Source organism: Cyprinodon tularosa, unplaced genomic scaffold, assembly GCF_016077235.1.
Source record: "Cyprinodon tularosa strain WSP-4 unplaced genomic scaffold, ASM1607723v1 ctg184, whole genome shotgun sequence".
In the NCBI taxonomy this organism is placed as follows: domain Eukaryota; kingdom Metazoa; phylum Chordata; class Actinopteri; order Cyprinodontiformes; family Cyprinodontidae; genus Cyprinodon; species Cyprinodon tularosa.
The window spans coordinates 484,659-508,280 of record NW_024038639.1 but is presented as its reverse complement, the minus strand read 5'-3'; the positions used below and the strand labels follow the sequence as shown (position 1 = coordinate 508,280).

Genomic DNA, 23,622 nt, shown 5'->3' with positions numbered 1-23,622 from the left:
CACGGTCCTCTCAAGTTCGTCACATTTTCTTTTAAATTACGCATTAAATCTGTGACTGGGCCATATGGTGATGCTTAAAAGTATAAGGTTCTCGCCTCAAATGATCTTAAAACGTACTTTTATTGAACAACAGCAACAGAAAAGAGAACATTTAACTTAGTACTCTGAGCTCTGTGAGTTAAGAAGATGGACCGCCAAGCCAACCAATGAGCAGAAGTTGACTCTCTAGGACACACCCCCTCCTCATTTGCATAATGAGACAGAAATGCATAGAGAAATGTAAAAAGGGCAGAGAGAAATGTAAAAAGGGCAGAGAGAAATGTAAAAAGGGCAGAGAGAAATGTAAAAAGGGCAGACAGAAATGCAAAAAGGGCAGAGAGAAATAAACAGCTGCGAAGAAATAACTAAGGTAAAAAAAATACAAAGGAAGAATAAAACAGACAAAAATATTATAACATGCACATAAATAAATACTTAAAAATATAAGTAATTAAAAAATAAAGTAGCTAATTAAGAGTTATATACATTTATGTCTCACCTTTTTGTTGGCAATTAATTGTATGCTTATACATTTATTGAGCATTTATTTATTTCTGTATTTATTTTTAAATATGGCAGAGTTGGTCCTTCATACTCCAGCAGTACTGATCCCACAATGGATTCATTTGCTACCTTTCGTGACCTGCAGTTTTTCATTGATGAGGGAACATTTCCCGAAAATTTGGATTTTTATTCCAGAAAAATTACGTCAAGCAATACAATGGATTGAATTTAAAAAGCATCCATTTCTTCCAGAAAAGTCTTCAATATTGTCTTTACGATGTAGTTTAGTATTCTTTAATTATTTAAGGATATACAGGTGCTGGTCATAAAATTAGAATATCATGAAAAAGTAGATTGATTTCAGTAATTCCATTTAAAAAGTGAAACTTGTATATTATATTCATACATTACATACAAACTCATATATTTCAGATGTTTATTTTGTTTAATTTTGATGATTACAAATGACAACAAATGAAAATCTCAAATTCATCATATCAGAAAATTAGAATATTACTGAAGACCAATAAAAACAAAGGATTTATAGAAATGTTGGCCAACTGAAAAGTATGAACATGAAAAGTATGAGCATGTACAGCACTCAGTATTTAGTTGGGCCTCCTTTGGCCTGTATTACTGCAGCAATGCGGCGTGGCATGGAGTCGATCAGTCTGTGGCACTGCTCAGGTGTTATGATAGCCCAGGTTGCTCTAATAGTGGCTTTTAGCTCTTCTGAATTGTTGGGTCTGGTGTATTGCATCTTCTTCTTCACAATACCCCATAGATTTTCTATGGGGTTAAGGTCAGGAGAGTTTGCTGGCCAATTAAGAACAGGGATACCATGGTCCTTCAACCAGGTACTGGTAGCTTTGGCACTGTGTGCAGGTGCCAAGTCCTGTTGGAAAATGAAATCTGCATCTCCAAAAAGTTGGTCAGCTGCAGGAAGCATGAAGTGCTCTAAAACTTCCTGGTATGTGGCTGCGTTGACCCTGGACCTCAGAAAACACAATGGACCAACACCAGCAGATGACATGGCACCCCAAACCATCACTGACTGTGGAAACTTTGCACTGGACTTCAAGCAACGTGGATGAAGTGCCTCTCTTCTTTTCCTCCAGACTCTGGGACCTTGATTTCCAAAGGAAATGCAAAATTTACTTTCATCAGAGAACATGACTTTGGACCACTCACCAGCAGTCCAGTCCTGTTTCTCTTTAGCCCAGGCAAGACGCTTCTGACGCTGTCTGTGGTTCAAGAGTGGCTTGACACAAGGAATGCGACAGCAGAAACCCATGTCTTTCATACGTCTGTGTGTGGTGGTTCTTGAAGCACTCACTCCAGCTGCAGTCCACTCTTTGTGAATCTCCCCCACATTTTTGAATGGGTTTTGTTTCACAATCCTCTCCAGGGTGCGGTTATCTCTCTTGCTTGTACACTTTTTTCGACCACATCTTTTCCTTCCCTTCGCCTCTCTATTAATGTGCTTGGACACTGAGCTCTGTGAACAGCCAGCCTCTTTAGCGATGACCTTTTGTGTCTTGCCCTCCTTGTGCAAGGTGTCGATGGTCGTCTTTTGGACAACTGTCAAGTCAGCAGTCTTCCCCATGATTGTGTAGCCTATAGAACTAGACTGAAAGACCATTTAAAGGCTTTTGCAGGTGGTTTGAGTTAATTAGCTGATTAGAGTGTGGCACCAGGGGCCATCAATTTTGAACCTTTTCACAATATTCTAATTTTCTGATATGATGAATTTGAGATTTTCATTTGTTGTCATTTGTAATCATCAAAATTAAACAAAATAAACATCTGAAATATATGAGTTTGTATGTAATGTATGAATATAATATACAAGTTTCACTTTTTAAATGGAATTACTGAAATCAATCTACTTTTTCATGATATTCTAATTTTATGACCAGCACCTGTAAATACAGTTTTTTCAGTACCGTAATTACATTATTTTTTGGCGACCCGGAAGTTATTTTGTTCGGGCAGGCGCAAATGAGCTGATGGTACGGATCGTGCGACAGTGCGACGGTAGCGACAGTCACCAACGCGGTGCCCGCGGGCACCAAGGGGCCCTCAAGGACCACATGGGGTGCCCTCTTCGTCTTCTGAAAACAGAAGAACTCACTCAGTGGGTTAAGTTTAATTTTTTTTTTATTCTGTTGCTATTCTTTTTAATCATTTATGTATTATTTCATCATGTTAACTATTTCATCATATTTCAGTAGTTTCAAAATTACAATATTAAAAAGAAAATTAGAAATGAATAAAAGACTAAAATAAGAATAAAAATGAGTTTTTATGGATGAGAATTACTGTAGGTGAACACTGATCCTTCCAGTTCATAGGACAGTATTGGTAGCCCTTCCTATGACTTGGTAGCCATGAAGTAGCCCTCAGCCTTAAAAAGGTTGGTGACCCCTGGTCTATACTAATGATGACTTTCACCTTGATATTTTAGCACTGATGTATATCTGGGGGCAAAAAACCGAGTCAGTCTTCCAACCTGGGACACTTATTTGACATTAACGAATGAGCAAAAAAAGTATTAAAAAACTTTTTCAAAATCTAAAAGATGGTAAAAAGATGACAAAATTACAGGTGATTTGGGCAAACTTAAAAAAGTAAACCTTTTTGGAGGTAGCACACACATATCATGAATCCCTTCGGCAGAATTCAATTTAGCAATTTTAATCTAGATGAATTCCAAGATTACAGTGAGATTAATCTAGATTAAACAAATTAATCTATGCCCACCATTAATTAAACTCTTTAAAGTGTTATGAATAAAAAAAAACAAAAAAAAACTTTGGCATCACAGTTATCAAACCCTTTTTATGATTTCTGATTAGCTTTTTAAAAATTTCTACTCATACTTGATGTCTTCTTTAGTGATGATCCCCAGGTCTGTGGGCTTAGAAGGCCTCGCTGCCATCACCCTAATCTTTAGCTTCCTTAACATATGTATGAGTTATATATAACAATTAAGCTTTGGAGTCCTTGTTGAGTTGTTGTTTTGAGAAAGTTTTTTTCCTCCAGACTCAGTTATTGTAATATCTGCTTGTATGTTTTCTATTAATTTCCACCCCCGACCTGAAAACATCACTATGCTGTATTATGAAATTAATCGTGAGGTGAAGTGATTGCAACATATGGAGCTTCAAGGGAAAATGGCTTTGAACCCTGAGGGTTACTTACGAGGTTGTTTTACTGGAAACATTCTGCACCAGCGAAGCCACCTTTACATGCATTAAATTTCATGTTAAGGCAGCAGAAGTTTCATTTCTTGTTCCTCAGGTCCTCAGGTGAAAGAATGACTGGATCCATACAGTAAAGTAAAATGACAAAACAGTGCAGTATGTTGGCCTTGTTAGCGTGTTAGGCAACAATTCCTGAGATTTATGATAGAACAAGTCTCAGCTGTTTTAACTGTGCAGGAATTAGTTTAGCAACCTTTACCCTTAAACAATAATCCAATTTATTTTTCCAAGATTATTCTTATGCTTCAACTACAATCCAAAGTATGTGACTGTACGTAGGTTTCTGAATGACTTAGCTGCAGGTGACTGATGCCATAGACCTATAGAAATATGTGTTTAGAAGCGTGTGGTTTCTGTAAGTTAGTGGGGGTGTCGCTCACTGCAGATTTCCCCCTATTCTCATAGCGAGACTGTAATACACCTACGCCGCCCACATCTTGGCAAAGCTGAATTTTAGTGAAGGGTGAGAAACACCTACTAGACAGGCAGTTGGTGTGTTTGTAAACCAGAGAAAGTGTCTTCTGATCATTGGTATTAGTGAAGCAGGATCACACCTTTTACTTTTTGTGCTTCTTAGATTAACTCTACAAGCTCACGGGGTTTTGCTCGTGTTTCAATCTGCTATCCATCGAAATGAAATCACTGTAACTGTTTATAGTGTCTTTTCAAATCTGTAAGGTTTTCTAGTAGAAATAGTCCATCAGGAACAAACAACTATTTTAATCTATTACATGTATGTATTATATTTTTTATAATATAGTCGCAATAATATTTCATATATAACATTTCTAACAATATTTTTAGTTAGACAAAAAACATTTTTTATTTTTCTCTAAATATGACCATGGATCAAATTTTTAAATTTAATTAAAGCTTTTTTACCTTGAATTTCAGCAATTTATATGTATGTTTTTGCATTTTAAAAGTAATTTATAAAATAAATTAAACAGTTCTGAAGAAGGGCAATACTCAGCATGTGACTTGACTGATAAAAAAAAACACTGATTGTATTATTTTCAGTTTGAGTTCCATTAAAAACACACAAAATCCCAAAGTATTCGTTTTAACGTATTTGTGAAATAGACTAGAATTGATTCAATAAAAGGTACTGATGTTAAAATTGAATAGTTTTTAATAAGAATGAAAAATGTTTCAGCACTAGAACACCTAGAGCTCTAGTACTAGAGCATGTTTTTCATAATTTTTATGGTTGCTCTTCAGTGGTTAACAACTTGCCACTGCCACAACAGCAGATCAACTCTTCTCAGCATACTCATACAATATATATATATATTTTTTTTTATTATTATTTTTTTCACTTTAAAGAATTAAATTTTAATTTTTTTATGCTTTTGCTATTTTTACTCAAAATGCAGTTTAGATGCTAATTGAAAGTTTAGATGCTAAAAGAATTCATGCTCTTATTCTTAAAATACTCAGTCCTCCACAAAAATTGAGGTTTAATCTCAGCAGACCAAGTTAAGCATCCCTTCGTTTAACTTTTCAACACCATATATGCAGCATAACTAAATTTAGGAGTAGTGTTTGCTGAAAGGTAATTTATTTGAAAATTAAAACGGGTGGAAGCATCTTTTTAATTTTCCTTTCAACCAGAAAATGCATTTTTGATATCTAAGAGTGCATGGTAACTCGTTTTCAGAGAGGAATCTCCACCAAGTGGTCTTATTGGATATTTGATGCTAGGTTTGTGCAGATTTCTTTATGCCAGTTTCCCAGCAGGTGTTGGGTGGAGCTACTTTTCAGACCGTCAGTTAACACTCAGCCTCAACCGTCCTCCTGATATTACGTGGAACTAGAATGTCATGTAACCGGTGGGTTGCACAACTAGTGCATAAGTTTAGGTGTTTTTGTGTGTGCATTAATTTGTGTTTGAGTTTTGGACGGGTTGACGGGAAAGGATCCGCCATCATCTGTCATTCTCACACGCAATCAAGTACTTCACCTTTACCAGAGAGACAAAAATCCAGATACAATAATCCCACCTTGCAGTTATTAGAACCTGCAATTCCAAATAATTCAGTATATTGCTTTTAAATTAGAATCTTAAATATGAAGTAAAAAGTACGTTCTCCCTTTGAGATATTTTCCTGTTAACAGCTGTGTAAAATAAAGTACAGCCTTATTTTGTCAGCCTGTTTGCTGCAGAAATATTTTATCTGAATCAAAATAATTTAATTCTTTGTGTAATAAAAAGTCAGCATTTTGAATTCTAAGACAAAGTTCATGCAAAGAATAAATAAAATCAATGTAGTCACTTATTTGCAGATATATTGATTATTTTGTGTTTAATATTTTGTATGAGTTGATTTGAATATCTTGTATTGTGTAAAGTACTAATGAACCATTTGGATTTAAATATTTATAATATTAATGAGCCAATTATGCATTTAGAAGTATGTTGGTATTTTTAAAAGAAGATGAATTAAAAATTTATTTTGTGTCTAGTAAGGTCTACGGCTAGATTTGGAAAGGTAATCAGCCTAATTCTTATTGTGAACTAAAGCCTTTATTCGTGTTATTATTATTAGTGTATTTTTCTAATACTTTCTAATTAACTACTACTTTGGATCCTCTACTTTACATACAGGTTAAGAATAAGAGAAGTGGTTATAATGGTGGAAGAGATTGGGCCTCCTGGGTAAAGCTCCAAGAGCCTGCATACAACATTTCTCTCAGCACAGATGTTTGTTTCTTTTCGTATCCCCTCCTCTCAGATTTACACTTGTTGTTACCTGTAGTAAATGCTAAACACGTGCACGCATATGGTATTGGTTTTATCTTAGATTTAATCAGCTTCCCGGAAGAAAAAAAAAAAAAAAGCTTGTGAGACGTTTTCAGAACATCTGAAGGTCGACAGTTGAAGGTTTTTGGCTGCCTGGATGTTACTGCATGGTCAAATATCATCTCTGCAAATTACACATCTTCAGCGGTTTCAGTAAAAGCGTTTCTCGCAACAAACGTTTTTCGGTCGCGTCCTTTCAGCAACGGGCGGTATCAGTCACAGGAGGCCAGCACATCCGGCGCCATGCTCGTGCATGCATACCACATGTTGTCAGAATGAAAGGTTAAAATTTTAAATCCTGTTGCCAGTGCATTCAAAAACAATCAACTGTCATTTTACTGTGCTTCATAACTGAAAGCACAGTCACAGTCACTTTAGTACTTTCTCTCTTCTTCCTCTGTCTCATCCACAACAGAAGTGGTATTAGTGTCGTGTCTGATGTGGTCTGTCTCACCTCGTAACAATTTTTTTTTTCTCTACACAATCGTTTCCTCAGGTTTAGTCTTTTTTATCTTTTTTAATCAAACCATCTCCTGACTTATGTCTTTCTTTATGCTTGTACCCCCCCCCCCCCCCCCCCCCCCCCCCCAAAAAAAAAACTCACATATCTTTACTGATCTCATCTCTCCTTGTCGGTTCATTTTTACTTTCTTGGCTTTGTTCTTCTGGTCCGCTCTACTTTTCTGTTTTACAGTTAATTTCTTCCCTTTTTTACCTCCACATTTTCAGCCTTGTCTTCATATTTGTCGCATTCTGCTCTGTCTTTATGGTGTTAAAGAGCAATATAATGCAAAAGCAGTCCTAATAGGTTGCACACCAAACAGTTTCAGTTAGAAATACTAGAAATAACATGCATGGATGGCTTTTTATGGGGAAATGTATACATAAAAAAACAGCTTAAAGTCATATTTAAATTTCAAATAATTCATCAAATCATAAAAAGAATCCTGTCTTAAAATCTGTGGTGTTTTTTTTGTTATCTTCTACAGGCCAGTTAGTTATATGTAGGCTTGTACACCTAAATTGGGCCAATCATAAATCAACGGTCATAGCATCTTGATCCATATGTCGCAGCTAATATACACAATGCTTGAAATAAGAAATAAGAATAATTTACTTTCCCATTGAGTTCCGTCCCAGTGTTCACGGGGATGGACGTCTGTGTCTTCAGCAGGCGTAGAGCTAACAGAACGTGCAGCGATGCGAGGCAAGGGCTCAAACATGTATGGCTGTAAGCCTTCTACACCTAACCAAGCTTCTGCCGCCCTGGCGTCCTCTTCCACAACGTCTTCGTCCCCGCTTTCCTCCTCTAAATAAAAAAGGAAGACGGAGAAGACTCATCCACGACCTCAGACACAAAACTCTCCCCCTCCTGCATGTTTCCGCTGTCCATAGCGTTCCTTGATAGTGTCGTTTCTAAGTGTTACTTGGTCCCAATGTAATTTCCCATTGGAAACCTACTAGCACTAATTTGCTAACTGGTTAGCCAGATGCTTCTGAGATATCAGCCACAACCAAACTGCTTGCGAACCTTCCGCCACAACAATCCCACCCCCTTGATAAACGACAGATCACATTCACTTTATTCACTGGTGTAAAGGCGTTCACCACTCAGGAGAATCTGGAACTGCAACCATTGGAACAGCTGCTTCCATACGACTTGAATAAATACTCAGAACATAATAATTTTATGCAAGAGGTCTTGCATAGGTCCGACTGAGACAGAGCCCAGGTATATTTTAGTCGGACCTACGCAGCAATTCATTTGCAATTTCGTGGGACTGACAGGATGACAGACGAGGTTACAAAGTAAAACACATCCGCTTTGGGGGAAAATACAAAATAAAGTCTTTTAAGCGCACAGGAAAACAGTCATTTTGGGGGTTTACATAGAGTATTTCACTTTGAGACACTGTCAGACTATTTACCACTTTGTTTTAATGAGCACTAAATGGGATGTAGTTGTTTTTATTCTCATTCAATAATCCATATGGAAGAGACTTTGTTCTGTTAGCAATGCTCTTAGACTCAGAGGAACTAATTGCCCGCATGCCTTTCTCTATCATGTTAGAAGGATGTGGCGATAGAAAATTAGGAAATTGCACAAAACATTTTTGAGCACAGGAGAGAAGTTAAGCTGCTGTGCAATGAATGATGCTAAACGGACGCTACTTTGGTGATAAATTATGGAGTTTATCAAGTATGTTTATTCAAAGAACAGAATAAAGTTAATTCTGCATTCTTGTCTCTATTTAACAGTTTAAATAATACTGGACCCGGCTCTGGATCGATTCATGTTTTTGCTCAAGCATGCTTCCACAAGTAGAGTAAAAAGAAAGGAAAAGAAAAGACAGCAGCTGGTCTACAGAACAATGGAAAAACTAAGCAGGATTGTAAAAAGAAAAGTTAGTCATTAACATCTGTGGTCATTAACATCTGTAAGTCGCATATTGAGTGGATTAGAGTCTGACAAAAATGTGATTATGACAGAAGAGTTGGGAGACCCGACTTTTTTTTGGTGGGTTTTCATACAGGATCAAGAATATACATAAAAGATCAAATATAAACATGCATGTTCTGATAGTATTTTATTAGATGAACCTTAGCAAAGTGTACCTCAGACAAATGTTTGGAATAATTCCTGTTTGCTATATAGTTTTTATCTGAATAATCTGAGAGATTTGTTAAAGCTTTTCTATCTAAGTAAGCCCAACGGATTGCAATGAGTCATTGAGTTTGCAGGATTCGCTTTTCATGGATGTGCATTTAGCAGTGGTAGACATGGCGATACAACAGAAGAAGGGCAGTTGTTATTTTTTTTATGTAAAGTCAGCCAAAATCAGCATATCTGGGTTATGATATTCCATAGCAGCTGATAAGCTTGCTCAGGGGACCAAGGACGCATCCTTGAGGAACTTTATACTGTCCGCCTGAAGAGGTTGAATATGAACCAGTTAAAAAATATATGACCAAATCCAGTGATGTGGTGGAGCTAGTGCATGCTGTGGTCAGTGATGTCTGAAGTTGCAGATGGATCAGTCACCCATGATGCTGTTTATCAATATTCTGTTTATGTTTTGGTCAAACAAGTATTTGCTTTTATTCTGCTAAGTGGTATCTTCCGGATGGAGTCACTCTACAACGCCTAACAGGCTTTGGTCAGTTGGACCTTCAGAACCACTTTTGTAAAAGATTTAGATTCAGAAAGCTTAGAAACAACCTTAACTGGTTCGTTCAACTTTGACTTTCTGTGGGTTAGAGAAAAATCTATACTGAAGAAAATTTTTTAGAATTCCTTAATAATACACTGGAAAAAGAATCTAGAAATAAGTAAAAATTTCTTAAATTAAGTGTAACGCTTAATTTGAGTAGGAAAATGAGATAGTTTGCCAATGGAATGAGTATTTCCACTCCCATAATAAGATAATTAGATAATATGCAGTTGAAATAAGACAAACCAATTGTGTTTTCTAATTTTAAGAGTAAATTGTCTTGTTCAATTGGCAAAATGTTTCTTTTACCTCCTCAATCCAAGAACAAATGCACTTATTTTAAGAAAAAAAAATACTTATCTAGATTTCATTTTTTTCCAGCGATTTTGTTATTCCGCAATAGTGACAGTTCAAATATAACCTTAAAGAACACTGCAAAAAGGGTCTAGCATTAAGTAAAAATGTCTTAAATCAAGCATGTTTACCCTTCATTTTAGTAGGTAAATGGGATGATTTGCCAATGGAATGAGTATTTTTACTCTTAAAATACGATTATTAGATAATATCCACTTGAAATAAGACAATGCGGTTGCTTTTTCTTGTTTTAAATGTAAATTGTCTTGTTCCATTGGCAAAGTGTCTCACTTACCTCCTCAATTCAAGAACAAATGCACTTAGTTTAAGAAAAAATGACTAATTTAGATTTCCATTTTTTGCAGTGAAGCAGATCTCATGTAGGTATGATGTGGAATTCATCATTCATTCGTTTGTGAAGCTAATAGCTGTTCTGTCTCTGTTCAGGTGAGGTGAAGCGTTACCAGGTCCTGATCCACGGCATCGAACCTCTGCTGGAGACTCCTCTACAGTGGCTCAGCGAACACCTGAGCCATCCTGACAGCTTCCTGCACATCTGCGTCGTCCCTGTGCCCACAGACTGAGGCCCCACCTCTACACCCTATCGTGCCAATGACTCATCGACCAATCACCTGCCAGCGGGGTAACCTCATGGTTACATGGTAGCACTTCTCTCTGGAGACTTGGGACTAACAGACAATAATGGAGGACGATCTGAATATTTGATATAAATATGACATGACAGGAAATGCGACGATTGACAAATGTCCCACGTTTGTTGACATCTCCATCAGGTCATCACTCCTCCTTTCTCCTCAGAAACTCTGAACGCAAACGACGAAGAGAACTTTTCTTCAGCGTTTCTGTTCGGTTCCATATATTCTCCAAATAACCAAATATATACACCGGGGGCAAACCTATTTTTTAAATCTCCCTCCTCCTTCTCGTTATCAGGCTGTCTTGGAAACAGGGAAGCTGTATTTTTGCTCGTTTTTTTGTGGAGGACGATGTGGCGTCAGGTTCTGCTGAAGTTGCCTTAGATGTCACACTCTTGCATCATGACTGACATGATGCTGATCAGTTTACATCACAGCCTAGAGAAATGCTCACCTTTAAAGAATAATATATCAAAACTGTTCTGTTGCACCAATTTAAATTAAGCGCTTGAGCGATGAACGGCCCTGGAGGTTTTGCAGAATTCCCAGGAATTGGGTTGGAATAAACTCTTCTTAGGTCTGCTGAGTTCAAACTCTAATTCTGAGCTATCTGAAAGAACAATTTAGAACGTCTAAATTTCTATAGAGCACTATTCTTTTCCTGTTAATGAAATGTTAGTTTAACTTAAATAAACAATTTGTTTCATTCTTCCTTATATTCTATTAAAACATGAGTTTAGAAACCTGTGATTATTAAACTAACGGTTAAACGAAATCTTGTTTTCTGTACTATAACATATTTTACTGATTCTGCAGAGATAGAATCAGATCCAGTTTTTCCACATGGGGTCTTCATTTTTTTTATGAGGCTAAATTATTATATTTGGAGGTCGCTGGGAAAATGGTCCACACATCTTAAACTGCAGGTGTTGATTTCTGTGCCTCAGTACAGCGTTCAGCTTGGTTTAATAGTCTGTTTTGTAAGACTTGGCCCAAGCTTCTTTATCCACAGCCTTGCATGAACGGACATCTGGTTTTGTTTGTCTTGATGAGACTGTTAGCTTTAAGTGTGCAAACTTTCTGGGATCATTTAAAGCATATTTAAGCTTGCAGACAAATAAAACTGGCAATATTAAAAGAGATGATAAACCAGTTTTAAACCATTAGCTTGATTGAGTTTTCCCTCCAAGCGCTGGCTGCCCATAGATATTTTTAGTTTTTAGAATTAACGTTATTGTCTCTGTTAAGAAAAACAGGTAAACAATCTTTTTTTTAAGCCCATATATCTAGTCTAAATGTGGTGTATAAACAGCGGCACTAATGATCAGGATCGGTTTGTTGAACAGCTTTTCAGCCCCATCAACAGAGTCGTACATATTAATGCCTTTTCACCTTGTAATTTAGCTTTGACATTTGCACAATGTTCTGCCCCCAATCTTATCTAGTTAGATAATAAAAAAAAAAGGAAAACAATTTAGACATTTTTTGCAGCTGTCTTTCAAGCATATAGTAATACAGTGCTGCCCCTCCCCTACCTGTTTATTCATACTACCACTTGACTGGATAAAAGGACACTACACGTTTCCCTTCTTTGCACGTTAGACACTTTAAGGTCCGAACACACCAAATCGTGTCTGAAGAGATTGTGACACTTTGCACTCATTGAAGGTCAATAGGAATGATCACACCCGACACTATTATAATCAAGGGGGTTGCGTAGGTCAGACTGAGATAGACCCAGGTCTATTTTAGTCAGACTACCCAATAATTCAGCAGAAGTTTCATGGGTCTGACAGGAAGAGAGATGCAGTTATAAAGTAAAACACATCCGCTTTGGGGGAAAATACGAAATAAAATCCTTTATTTGCACGGCGAAACAGTCAGTTTTGGAGTCACACATTACGTATAGTGGGACAGACTCCTGCAAAAAGAAATCAATGAAACATTAGAAAAATATACCAAACCTATGATAGTTCAGGGGGACAGAAGACGGATAAATTAGTGATCCTCTCGGAGAAACAACGAGGGACAGAAAGCACAGTTTATCTCTCCTCGAAAAACAAAAAAAAAAACCTCCATGAAAGAAATCTGATATAGTAAAATATGATTCTCTTTGAGCCTCACAAAAAACAAAAAAACGAGGGGCAGACATCAGGTAAGCGCGGCTTATGTCTCTCATCTCTATGAAAAAAAGAAATAAAAACTTCACAGATCTCTCTCTGAGAATCACCTCTATGCCTGAGTCATCATATAAACCACATTATTGCTGCATTTTCCTTTCTTTTAGTCGTAGATCTCATGTTTTTACTATAGACATATGAACATTATCTGTTCTGGTGAGAATAGATGCACAGAATCGTTAAATAGGGCCTTGCTTTATAGCTGTGGTGGTGGGTTTTTTAATTTTTATTTTATTTCTAATAACTTTTCATAATCTGTCCAAGTCTAATTTAATTTGTGTATAACACAGAGACAGAAGTGAAAAACATTTGCACAGATCTGCCCACCCTGCCTAGTCAGAGCCTCCATATACACAGTCAGAGTTACATGGAAAACATTTGGATCGGAGATAAAAAAATTAGTACGCAACTGGTGTGTTCAAGCCTTTAAGCCTGGCATACACGGTAGGGTATTATTAATCGTTGTACTCAAAGTGTACAACGAAACCGCAGGGTGTAAAAGTGCACAGCTCACGACGTTTGTTCTTACAGTGTACGGCCCGATGCTCTGCTGCAATCTAATTGGTCACACTGCATGTCCAAAAACCAGGGGCGGAGCTAGATGTGGGGCCAGTGGTGGCCATGGCCACCCTTTGCCCATCATTGGCCACCCCTACCATTTTTTTTCCCTCTAATGCAGATGGTGGCAGCAATAATACTCTCAAGTGCAATATTCAAAACATTAACATTTTTTGTGTTAATTATTGACATCAATATATTAACATCAAAGATGATAAGTTCATAATTCTTGCTCTTTTCAGAACTAGATTTCGTGTTATATGGGGTAAAGAGAAAATTGTGTGTCTCTGCAAGTCATCTACAAGACTTCAGTGAAATCATAGATAAAAATTCTAATAAAAACTTATCAAATAATCAATTTATGTAGATATCAGTACTTGTAAATATCAATTTTATGCAGAATGTTTATTGATACAAGTAGGTAAGTAATGACAATGGAAAAGATTTATGCCCCAGAACTCAAAACTGAAAGACTTTTATCCACTTTACCTTTTATCTAGAAATTCAGGTTGTTTAAATAGATGCGTCTATTTGTTAGAAAAGGCTGTAGGAAAGTGTAGTTTGTCTTTATTTAGAAAATATGGATGTTTTGCTCGTTAATTTTCCTGTTGGAACAGTGTAGATTAACCCTGAGGTTCTGGTATATCCGCTTTCGGCCACCCCTCAGTGTACATTGGTTATTGCCTGGTTACGCCTCTGCCAAAAACCACACGTCAGGCTCAGCGCTAAGAGATGTCGCTGGTTGGACTCCTCAATCTTGAAGAAGAAGTAGAACTCCCATATTTGCACATGCACAGTGCTCGAGGTTCTGGTAAATCGGCTCATAGACGCTCGTAGCTCTGCTTCAACAGCAGGAATACCTCACAAGGGCCGACTGAATTTGAAACCTGATTTTTCTCCCGACCTTACAATTCCTAATTGGGAGGTGGTTGCGAGAGGCTAATCTACCCCTGAATACTACACGGCGCAGGACGCTGAAACTCAGCCTGATTAAAAACGATTGCATGACTGGAGAATCGGCCGAAAAAGGGCAAAAAAAAACATTGTAGTGCATGCTCACCTTTAGGCTGTCTGAAAATACTAGCAATTCAAAGAATATATCTACACCTATGATGTGGACACTAAAGGCTGTTGTTTCAACCATAGAGTTACCAAAACTATTAAACACAGCAAACTGTTTAAAAGTACTTTATAACACAGGACTTTAGTCTGTATTTTATCTTAGGTCTACACATCCAAGCCACATGAACAATAAACAGCATCATAGCGTCATTAAATCTGTTAGATTTAATTTAATTTAGTCATTGTTGATTGCAGCAAGTCAGGGCAGGTTTATTAGTTAAATTCATCTGCAAAAAATAAAGAACATGAGTTAAAACTATATGACAGACAAGATATACACTAGATAAAATTGATTTATTAAATCTAAAAATCACATAAACAAATGAGCTGACTGAAAAACCAAAAAATAGCTAAGAAATTAGTAAAAAAAAAGTTAAGAAATCTTGTACAATTATCAAAAATCTGCAGCTAAAAATGATTTTAATCCATAAAACAAAGTAAAATTAGAGACAATGATGAAGTTTCTGAAATAAAATCAAGGTATTACTTATTTTGCTGTAAAGTCTTGTTTGAATGCTGGGTTATAATGACAAAGTTATAAGAGGCCTTTAAGCTTTCTATGAAAACTTTTTATAAATCAATGTTTAATGTTCAATCAAAGTTTTTAAGGAGGGCTGAAAGGGACAAAATAAAATCATTACCACAAAATAATAAATTTTTAAATAAAACGTCCCGCTAAGTACTGAAATTTACAATTAATTCATTACATTATATAAATAAATATGCAATCAATTAAAAAAAAGAACATTATTTCACTCTGCATATATTTAGTTCACGGTTTCCATGCAGCAGGTTCATCATAAAAAAATTGAAAACTGAACTTGAGCCTCTAAACTTGGTGTGATTATATGCATTTTTTTTATATTGATATTAATATGTTTTCATTATTTAAAGTTATAATTCCTTCTTTTCTGATGGGACATTACCTTTTGTTATTCCACATTTTCAATTTAATTGTTTGTCTAATTTATGCATTTATTGATTAGATCCATTTATTTTGCTTAATATGATATTCCACATAATATTATATGCTATTATGCAACAGTAAAGATTTTTTATATATTGATATAGTTATCTATTTTATTCTGTCCCATTGAAGCCTCCATAATTGTGTTTACTATGAACACGACTTATGTAATAGTAAAAAAATATTTATTTATATATATATATATATATATATATATATATATATATATATATATATATATATATATATATATATATATTTGACAAGATATATTTACCAGTGATGCTTCAGATTTTATTCTTGTTTTTTAATTAAATTTTTTATTTCTTTAACTATTAAAATAAGGGAAAGAAAATAAAAACAAGTACATCTTAAAGACATATATTTGTAGCTCTAATCATTCTATGTTGTTTTTTTATAAGTTCTATAATAACCAGTCAACCCCAGCTTCCCCCCTGCTTTCTCTTTTTATTTTATTCATCTTTTTAAGTATGTCTCCCTCTCTCTCTCATGTGTTTTAGTGCTGACACTCACCCTCCCTCTTGCTCTTCATCTCTCCTGGTTAATTATCTGTTGGCATCCACTCGCTGCTAATGAGACCGCTAAACTGTCCAGACAGGCCTGGGGCTGCCCTGTCACTCTGTGTGCTTTCAGGGAGTCGAGGGCTGCAGTGTGAGTGTGTGTTCATAATTACAGACATAATTTATAGCCCCCTGCAGGTGTGTGTGTGTGGATTCAGATGTCTACAAACACAGAGATTCTCGTCTATTGTCCCAATGCCAGTCTGCTAATTTAAAGTGTATGTTGTTTGAGTGATGTCACACATCATGTCATCACATCAAGCTTCCTCACTGCTGTTTTTGCCTCCAAGAATGATCGGATGGCGGGTTTTATGGTGTTGAGTCAAAAAGCCGCCACTCGGCGTGGGGTACCGCGTCTGTTTTTGTGTGTGAAAATGTGTTTTGTATACTACGGGGCTTGAGACATGGTGATGAAGGGCCTGACACACGCTTTAATGGGATTTCCCGGCCCGTCATCCATCCCCCACACTGTACGATACACTTATGCAGAGGTGGCTCAGAAAATAAAAGCCGAGTGGGAGTGTGGTGCTTAGTGAGGGGCGGGTATGGAATGAGTTAAATTGTTTGCAGAAATCTATTTCCATCTCGGTTTGAGATGTTTGAGACCTGAATCAGAACTGATACCATCATTCTTTCGTCTTCTGTCTGGTTCTCCTAGACAAGCGCTGACCAAGTTTTTTTTTTGTTGGAAAAAAAAAAATCTCTCATTAGCTTAAGCAGAAGCCAAGCAGTCTCTGAAGTTCATTATTTTCAAAACACTCGGTTTCACGTTCCTTGTAAGTCAACACCAGGGTTAGGATCCCCCATCATGGTTTCACATTTCTAAGAACCTTTGCACACCTGAAAGCCTGAACTAAGGTTCATCATTTTAGTAAATTATGAACAAATCCGTGGTTTCGGAAAGAATTTCATGCTCATACTCTCACTGATCACATATTTCTATTTTGATTAATATCAGTAAACACTTTTATTCTTATATAATAATGTTAGAGATTTAACTTTACTTTAACATAAAGGATTTCTTTAAGGGTTTGCACTCAAATTTTCTCACATAATTTCAGGGCCGACTGTGTTTTCAGTGGTGGAGAAAACTGAAGGTTGTGGGTCTTTTTCCTTCTTCCTCCTGCCACATGTTGATGTGCCCCTGGGCAAATCACTTAATCCCAGGTTTCCTTCCGCTCTGTGCATCGGTGTATGAATTCATGGGTGTTTATGAGTGCTATTCAGGATGTGGATCTAGTGTAAAATGCTAAGTGGTTATGACTGGAAAACAAGGGCGTAGGTTTGATTTAAACTTTGGTAGGGACACTATTGGTCTGGTGTCATTGGTGCTATGCAATATGCGTGCCCTTTTTTATGCTCGATGTGAGCATCCGTATTGATAAGAGGAATTCATTGTTGAAAGAGAAAAGCAACATTTTGCTCCATTAATAAAAATGTTATAAGCTCTACACTCATTAGATGCTGTTTATCAATGTTTGAAGTATCAGCGGCTCTGATGAATGTGGAATTAGGACTGTTTTCCACTTTGAAAACGGTTTGATTTGAACGACTAAGAGAGAAGGTAAATACAGTATTTTCTTCTGAAGATATAAAATTGTGCAGAGTTAAACCCCACTGTTATATTTGTACCTACTATTCTCTCTCTGTATCAAGCAAAATAATACATTCATTAAAATATTACCTTCACTATAAAAGTTGAACATCTGGGCTGTAGTTACTCTGTGTCGCCCATTTCATGTATTTAATCTGGGGCTGAAAAAAATGAATCGTATTAATTGATTATTTCAATAATCGTCAACTAATTTAGTAAGTGATTCATCATTAACTGGAGTATAGAGACTTTAAAACATACAGTAATATAAATGTAAAATGTGCCTTTCCCCACAGAGCAACCCACTTAGATCAGTTATTATATCAAAATTGTAAAAATAAAAACAAAAAAATGAAAACAGTAATAGCAACTAAATATCGGTAAAAAGGAAACCCTCACATCTTCTTTTTTAATTGGCTGTGGCTAAGAATCAGAAATGTTGATGGCTTACAGCCTTTATTTGCCCATTTTTCCAGCAGTCTTCAGAACTCCTGGCTGACTCAGAATATTTCGTTTTATAAAAGAAAAAAAAAGGATTTTGTTTTTTAGTGCACATGATATTCATTTTTTTTATTGGGACTAGTTTTGTAGCCTAATATTAATTGTAGTAACCGCAGCATTCTAGTGTGAATAAATTTTCAATGTTGTGCTCCAAGCACACGCGGACTAGAAAACAGCCAATCAGAGAGAGAGAAGGCGGAACTTAAGGCAGAACAACCAATGAGATTTGAGTTAAACAGCGCAGCACAGTTCCATGCGCTGCTACATGAAAGGGACAGGAGAGACCAGGCAGAGGAGCTGCGAGAGGAAAAGAAGCCACCGCTGCAACAACTACAGCTGTAAATTATAAACATGTTGCTCACATCCAATTATTGGTCGGGACAATTAGGTCGGTTCAAAATTTTGGTAGGGACATGTCCCTATGGTCCCTATGCAAACCTACGCCCATGCTGGAAAAGCACTATTTACATTCAGCCCATTCAAAAAGAGAACATCAGGCATTAAACAAGTTCAAACCAATTATCAATCTCTCCACAGGAATCAGACACTGATGATCTCACAGACCTTTAGCCAACAATAATCTTAGAAGTTTTAAGATTTTTGCTTCTGTTGCCTTTTCTTTCTTAGATTCACATATGCTGCTGAAGTTGCTCAGTCGTCCAGGTCATAGTCATTCCAAAAAAGTAAAAAAACAAAAAACTGGACTTTGTTTTCAGGTTTGAAGATGTTTCGCTTCCCATCCAGGAAGCTTTTTCAATTCATTTTCAATTGAAAAACCTTTTTTAGAAATAGATTCACATATATTAATAGCAGTTTGTAAATTAAAAAAAGCCAAGCTGTCATAATGGGCTTAAAGGTCTGACCCACATGCAGAGAACCACTCAGAGACCAAGGGTAAAAGGTAACTGGTTTTTTGAGGGTTAGCAAAACACAGGTGGAGAGAGATATTATGCTGGGTAACACTGTTGGACCTCAGCGGACTGGTGAACCGGAACCGGAAACTCTGAAGGGGAGATCACAATGATCAGTTCAGGAACCGTGAGAAAAAAAAAAAACATAGGCTAGTATATTGCTTGGAGGCACTCATGTTTTGGGGGGGCTCTGGGTTATTCCTTGGATCCAGTTTGTGGGGTTAAATCCAGAGAAGAATGAACTCAGAGAGCGGACAGGCAGACTAACGTTGACCCAGAGGAGTAAAGGAGCAGACTGTCACTTGGTTTTCCAGAAGTGGACTTGAACGGATCATGTGGAGGTTTCCCCTTGCCCAGTGTGACTCAGTTAATCCTTCCGGGGGGGGCGGGGGGGGGGGGGGGGGGGGTAGAAGGTCCAGGCCTATCCACTGATACAGGAAGGCTTCCTGCCGAAGAACAAAGACAAAGCAAGTTTACACTCAGGAGACAAGGCTAAGGTTAGACTCTGCCAATCTCAGTTTGGCTAGAGTACCCAATACTGGCAAACACTCTGGTGTCAAGGTAGTGACAGCCCGCTGCTCAAATACTCCTCTGGTAAAGACCCAACGAGCTGCAGGTGGGCAAGGAGACCCAACGAGAACAGGGCACCATCTGTTGGTGGAGAGAAGAAAAACACAAAAACCCACACAAACTTGTCATGAACCAAGGACAGATGGACCCAGTATTCAAGGAGACGGTCAGTAGGAAAGTTCAAAAAGGTTTATTAAATAAAACAAAAAGTAAAGTGGAGCTGTGGCTCACGGACACTGCAGGATGGGGAACCAGAACTTGATGCAGGACCTTTAAACTGGTCCCCACCTTGGAGCCAGGCTTACTTGGATAAAAACTGAACCTCCCCACATATAGAGCCAAAAACCCAGAGGACTCAGCAGGGGAGGAACAGTGGACGATTAGGAGACGAGACAAACACAAAATCCTCTTTCCACTGGCCGCCAGGATCCAGGACATGAACCAAGAAAATAAACTGAACAGACAGGCTAACAGAAAAACAGTAATGATCTGGCACTGAATGCTCAGGCTGAACAGAATATAACCAAGAGGAAACAGGTGAGAGAAATAAATTATAATTGAGGCAGGGAGGGAAAACGACAGTTGACAGGAATGACTAATTAGGGGAGAGCAAACAGGCCAGATCATGACAAAACTGGAATCCTAACACAAGCTAAGTTTAAATAAAATAGGTAAAATTTTTGATTGTTGGTTCTCCAAGAGAGTACAAAATTCCTGGGGCTTGAAATGGAAAAAAATAAGTGCCTGCACTCCCCTTAATGCTATACAAAAAATAAATAAAATAAAAATGTGTCAGAAATATGTATAATATTTAATACATGCCTATCTTTTGATCATTAGATCAATAGTATTATTTAAAAAAAAAAATAAAAAGGACAATGAAGCCACTTTTATTAATTCCAAGCCTCATATGTTAAAACGGAAATTTAAAATAAAATTCATAAAAAAAAGTGATAATTCTAACTTAAGATTTCAACAAGCCAATTGAGGTTTCCTTCTGTAAAATATACTTCTTCCCAGTATATATATATATATATATATATATATATATATATATATATATATATATATATATATATATATATATATATATATATATATATCTTTTTTTTTTATGTAGTAGTTAGTCATAATAACATATATAAAATAAAAATGTTTTATATATAAGAGAAGCAAATATTTTTGCTCAAGAAAAAGATGGAAGAAAAAGATTTTTCTAACATCACTCTATAGGACGAGTCTTAATCATACTCCCCATTGTTGAATGTTATTCATTGTTCTTAGTTTGTTTCCTCTTTTCAATTCCTCTTAAAATCTGTTGAATTTGTCAATTTCCCTCAGTATTAGGTAAAACACTTATTTTGTGTGGAAATGTATGCACCATTATTGTTGAAAAATTAAATCTACTTTATAACAAGATTTAAAGTTCTCCTTTTAATTATCAAGTATGTTTTTAAAACATTAATATTTAGAGTATATTTTTGAAATAAAAACCATTGTTTAATTCTGGTGGGACCTCGTAGTATTTGCAAGGCCCCTTGCAATATTTAAAACAAGAATCAGGCTTCAAGCTGTAAACCAAGGGGAAGTGGATGTGGGTAGAAGCTTGGTGGGTAGAAGTTAGAAGTGATGTTGCATACCAGGCCTCTTAAAGCACTAGCAATGCCTCCATGACGGGTATTGATTGAAGCTCAGTCAATAGGAAATGTCTTGCTTAAGTGACCAGAAAAGGTTGGCTACCAGTCTACCATCACACCTACCAGTTTGCAAAGGGGAGAAGTAATCATCACCCATTTCAAACAGATGTTTTCATTTGATGACATCATTCACCTGGCTTAGAATAGAATAGAGCCAAAGGTAGAAGTTGCTGAGGTTCGTTAAAAGCATATTTTATAGTACTAAGAGATATTAATTTAAGAGCAAAAATATTCATGCCTTAGATTTATATTTACTTATTTTTTTTACGACCTGGAATTGACATAATGACATAAGGTGCTCTCTCAAAAAAAGGTTACATTTTTGCACAGAAGGCCTCCTTACCATAACTTTTGCTTGCTGCACAGGATTACTTTAAGTCCAACTCTGATTGGGCAGCTTCTAAATGTTAATATCACAGTGAGAAGAAATATCTAATTTAAAAAAATGTAATTTGCTCTAAATGATCTGAGGAAAACAAAAATAACCTTGTATTTTAAAATATTTTTGTTAAAGATGCAGTGTAAATGATGAACTAACTGTTGAATCAAATCCATTAGATTGTATAAGTCTCATTTCTTAACCTGTTTTTTATTATGAGAAAAAAAATGTTTTGCTCAATTATGCAGGCGTATCTAATCATTTAGTTTGTTGTTTTTAAGTGTGGATTAATAAAGCCATCTGTAACAGCTAAACGGCACAGCAGAAACTTGTTTGGTTTTATCACCAGCTTTTATCAAGCCTAAACTGGAAATGCTCTGCTCTCTTTTCCAATAAATATCCAATAAAATCTGAGACAAGTTTACCGGATGCCTGATTTCCACCAGGTTCCGTGAAACTAGTCTCCCTCATGCGCACAATTTTACCATCAGCTCAGACCACAAACTATGCTACCTACTTCCCCTCAGTCCCCAACTGTCCTGCCTAATTCGGTGGAAACCCCAGCCTCTCCTGCACATCATACCTTACTTGTGAGGAACCTTCTTTTAGATACTCTGTAGAGGCCGTTTAATTGTCCAGGAACTTCACTTTTGCAACAAGCCGTTCAGAATATGATCAAAATACAACTTTTTATTCAGTTTATCTTAATATTAACTGTATAGTAGCCCTTGTATAGCTGCATCAATGTCCTTCCCAATTCAATCTGGTCCTCACAAGCAAGGATAGAGTAACACACACTCTACTTTTTCGCCGTCTCAAGGGGCCACTGTGCTCTGTTGTATATCAGAGGGAGATCAAGAAAATCAACAGATGAGAGCGATTAGTGATGCAGAGGAAGTCATGAGTGTTTTTCTCATCCTGCGCCACACAAACCCGTTTCAGCACAGACTGGGACATGTGACATCAGAGTGTCACAGCCCTCTCCAAAGCTTTACATTTCAGAACCATTCTTCAAAGCTGCAGTGAGAGTTAGTTGGAAACTACCCAAGAAACATCAGGAAGAAAAAAAATCCCCAAATACTAAGCAAATTAGTCAAAAGAAGTTACTCTTTTGTCTCAGCTTCTGGTATACATGCAGTTTTAGAGTTGGAGTTTTTGTGCCTTTATGTTTTAAATCTTTTTTTCTCTGCAGTGCCTTTAAGCCCACTGTTGGAAAACATCAATAAATCAGTCATCATCAATGAGTTTTTACTCATGTGAGAAGATATATAACTTGGAACCTTGGGGGGGTTGGATGAATAAATGGAATACAGAAATGGATAAAAAAAATAATTGGTGTAACTTAAAATGTGTCTTCTACAGCAATTAAACTTTAAAATCAACACCAAGGAAAGGAAAACTTAAGTAACAATTCCTCTTATATTGTGGTAATTTAAGCTGACAGTGTAACAGCCGCTGAATGAGGTTTCTGTGAAGAAAGAATCGAGTTTCCCCAACTTTAACCGGCGAACACACCGACAACCAAAAGTATAAGCATGTTTCTTTGTGTCTGTATTCCTGGCAGCGTGACACACACACTCACACACATATATACTCCTCTCTGTGGTTCTCTCTCAGTCGTGTCTCAGAAGATGGAGGACTGGATGTCCATTTTTTAACGAGACCGACAGCCTTTGAAGCTTGCATGATTCAAAGGGCACGATTTGCCCGCCCCCATACACACACACA

The 23,622-nt window shown here is 36.8% G+C and overlaps 1 protein-coding gene across 1 annotated transcript in view; it reads left to right on the top strand.

The window, feature by feature from the left end:
* Positions 1 to 11,605, top strand: part of atg5 (ATG5 autophagy related 5 homolog (S. cerevisiae)) — a 63,543-nt gene extending 51,938 nt beyond the window's left edge. The window contains exon 8 of the mRNA XM_038282490.1: positions 10,626 to 11,605. Within this exon, the coding sequence (XP_038138418.1) occupies positions 10,626 to 10,762 (137 nt within the window). The 3' untranslated portion in view covers positions 10,763 to 11,605. The remainder of the gene's footprint in view (positions 1 to 10,625) is intronic.
* The last annotated feature ends 12,017 nt before the right edge of the window (positions 11,606 to 23,622 follow it).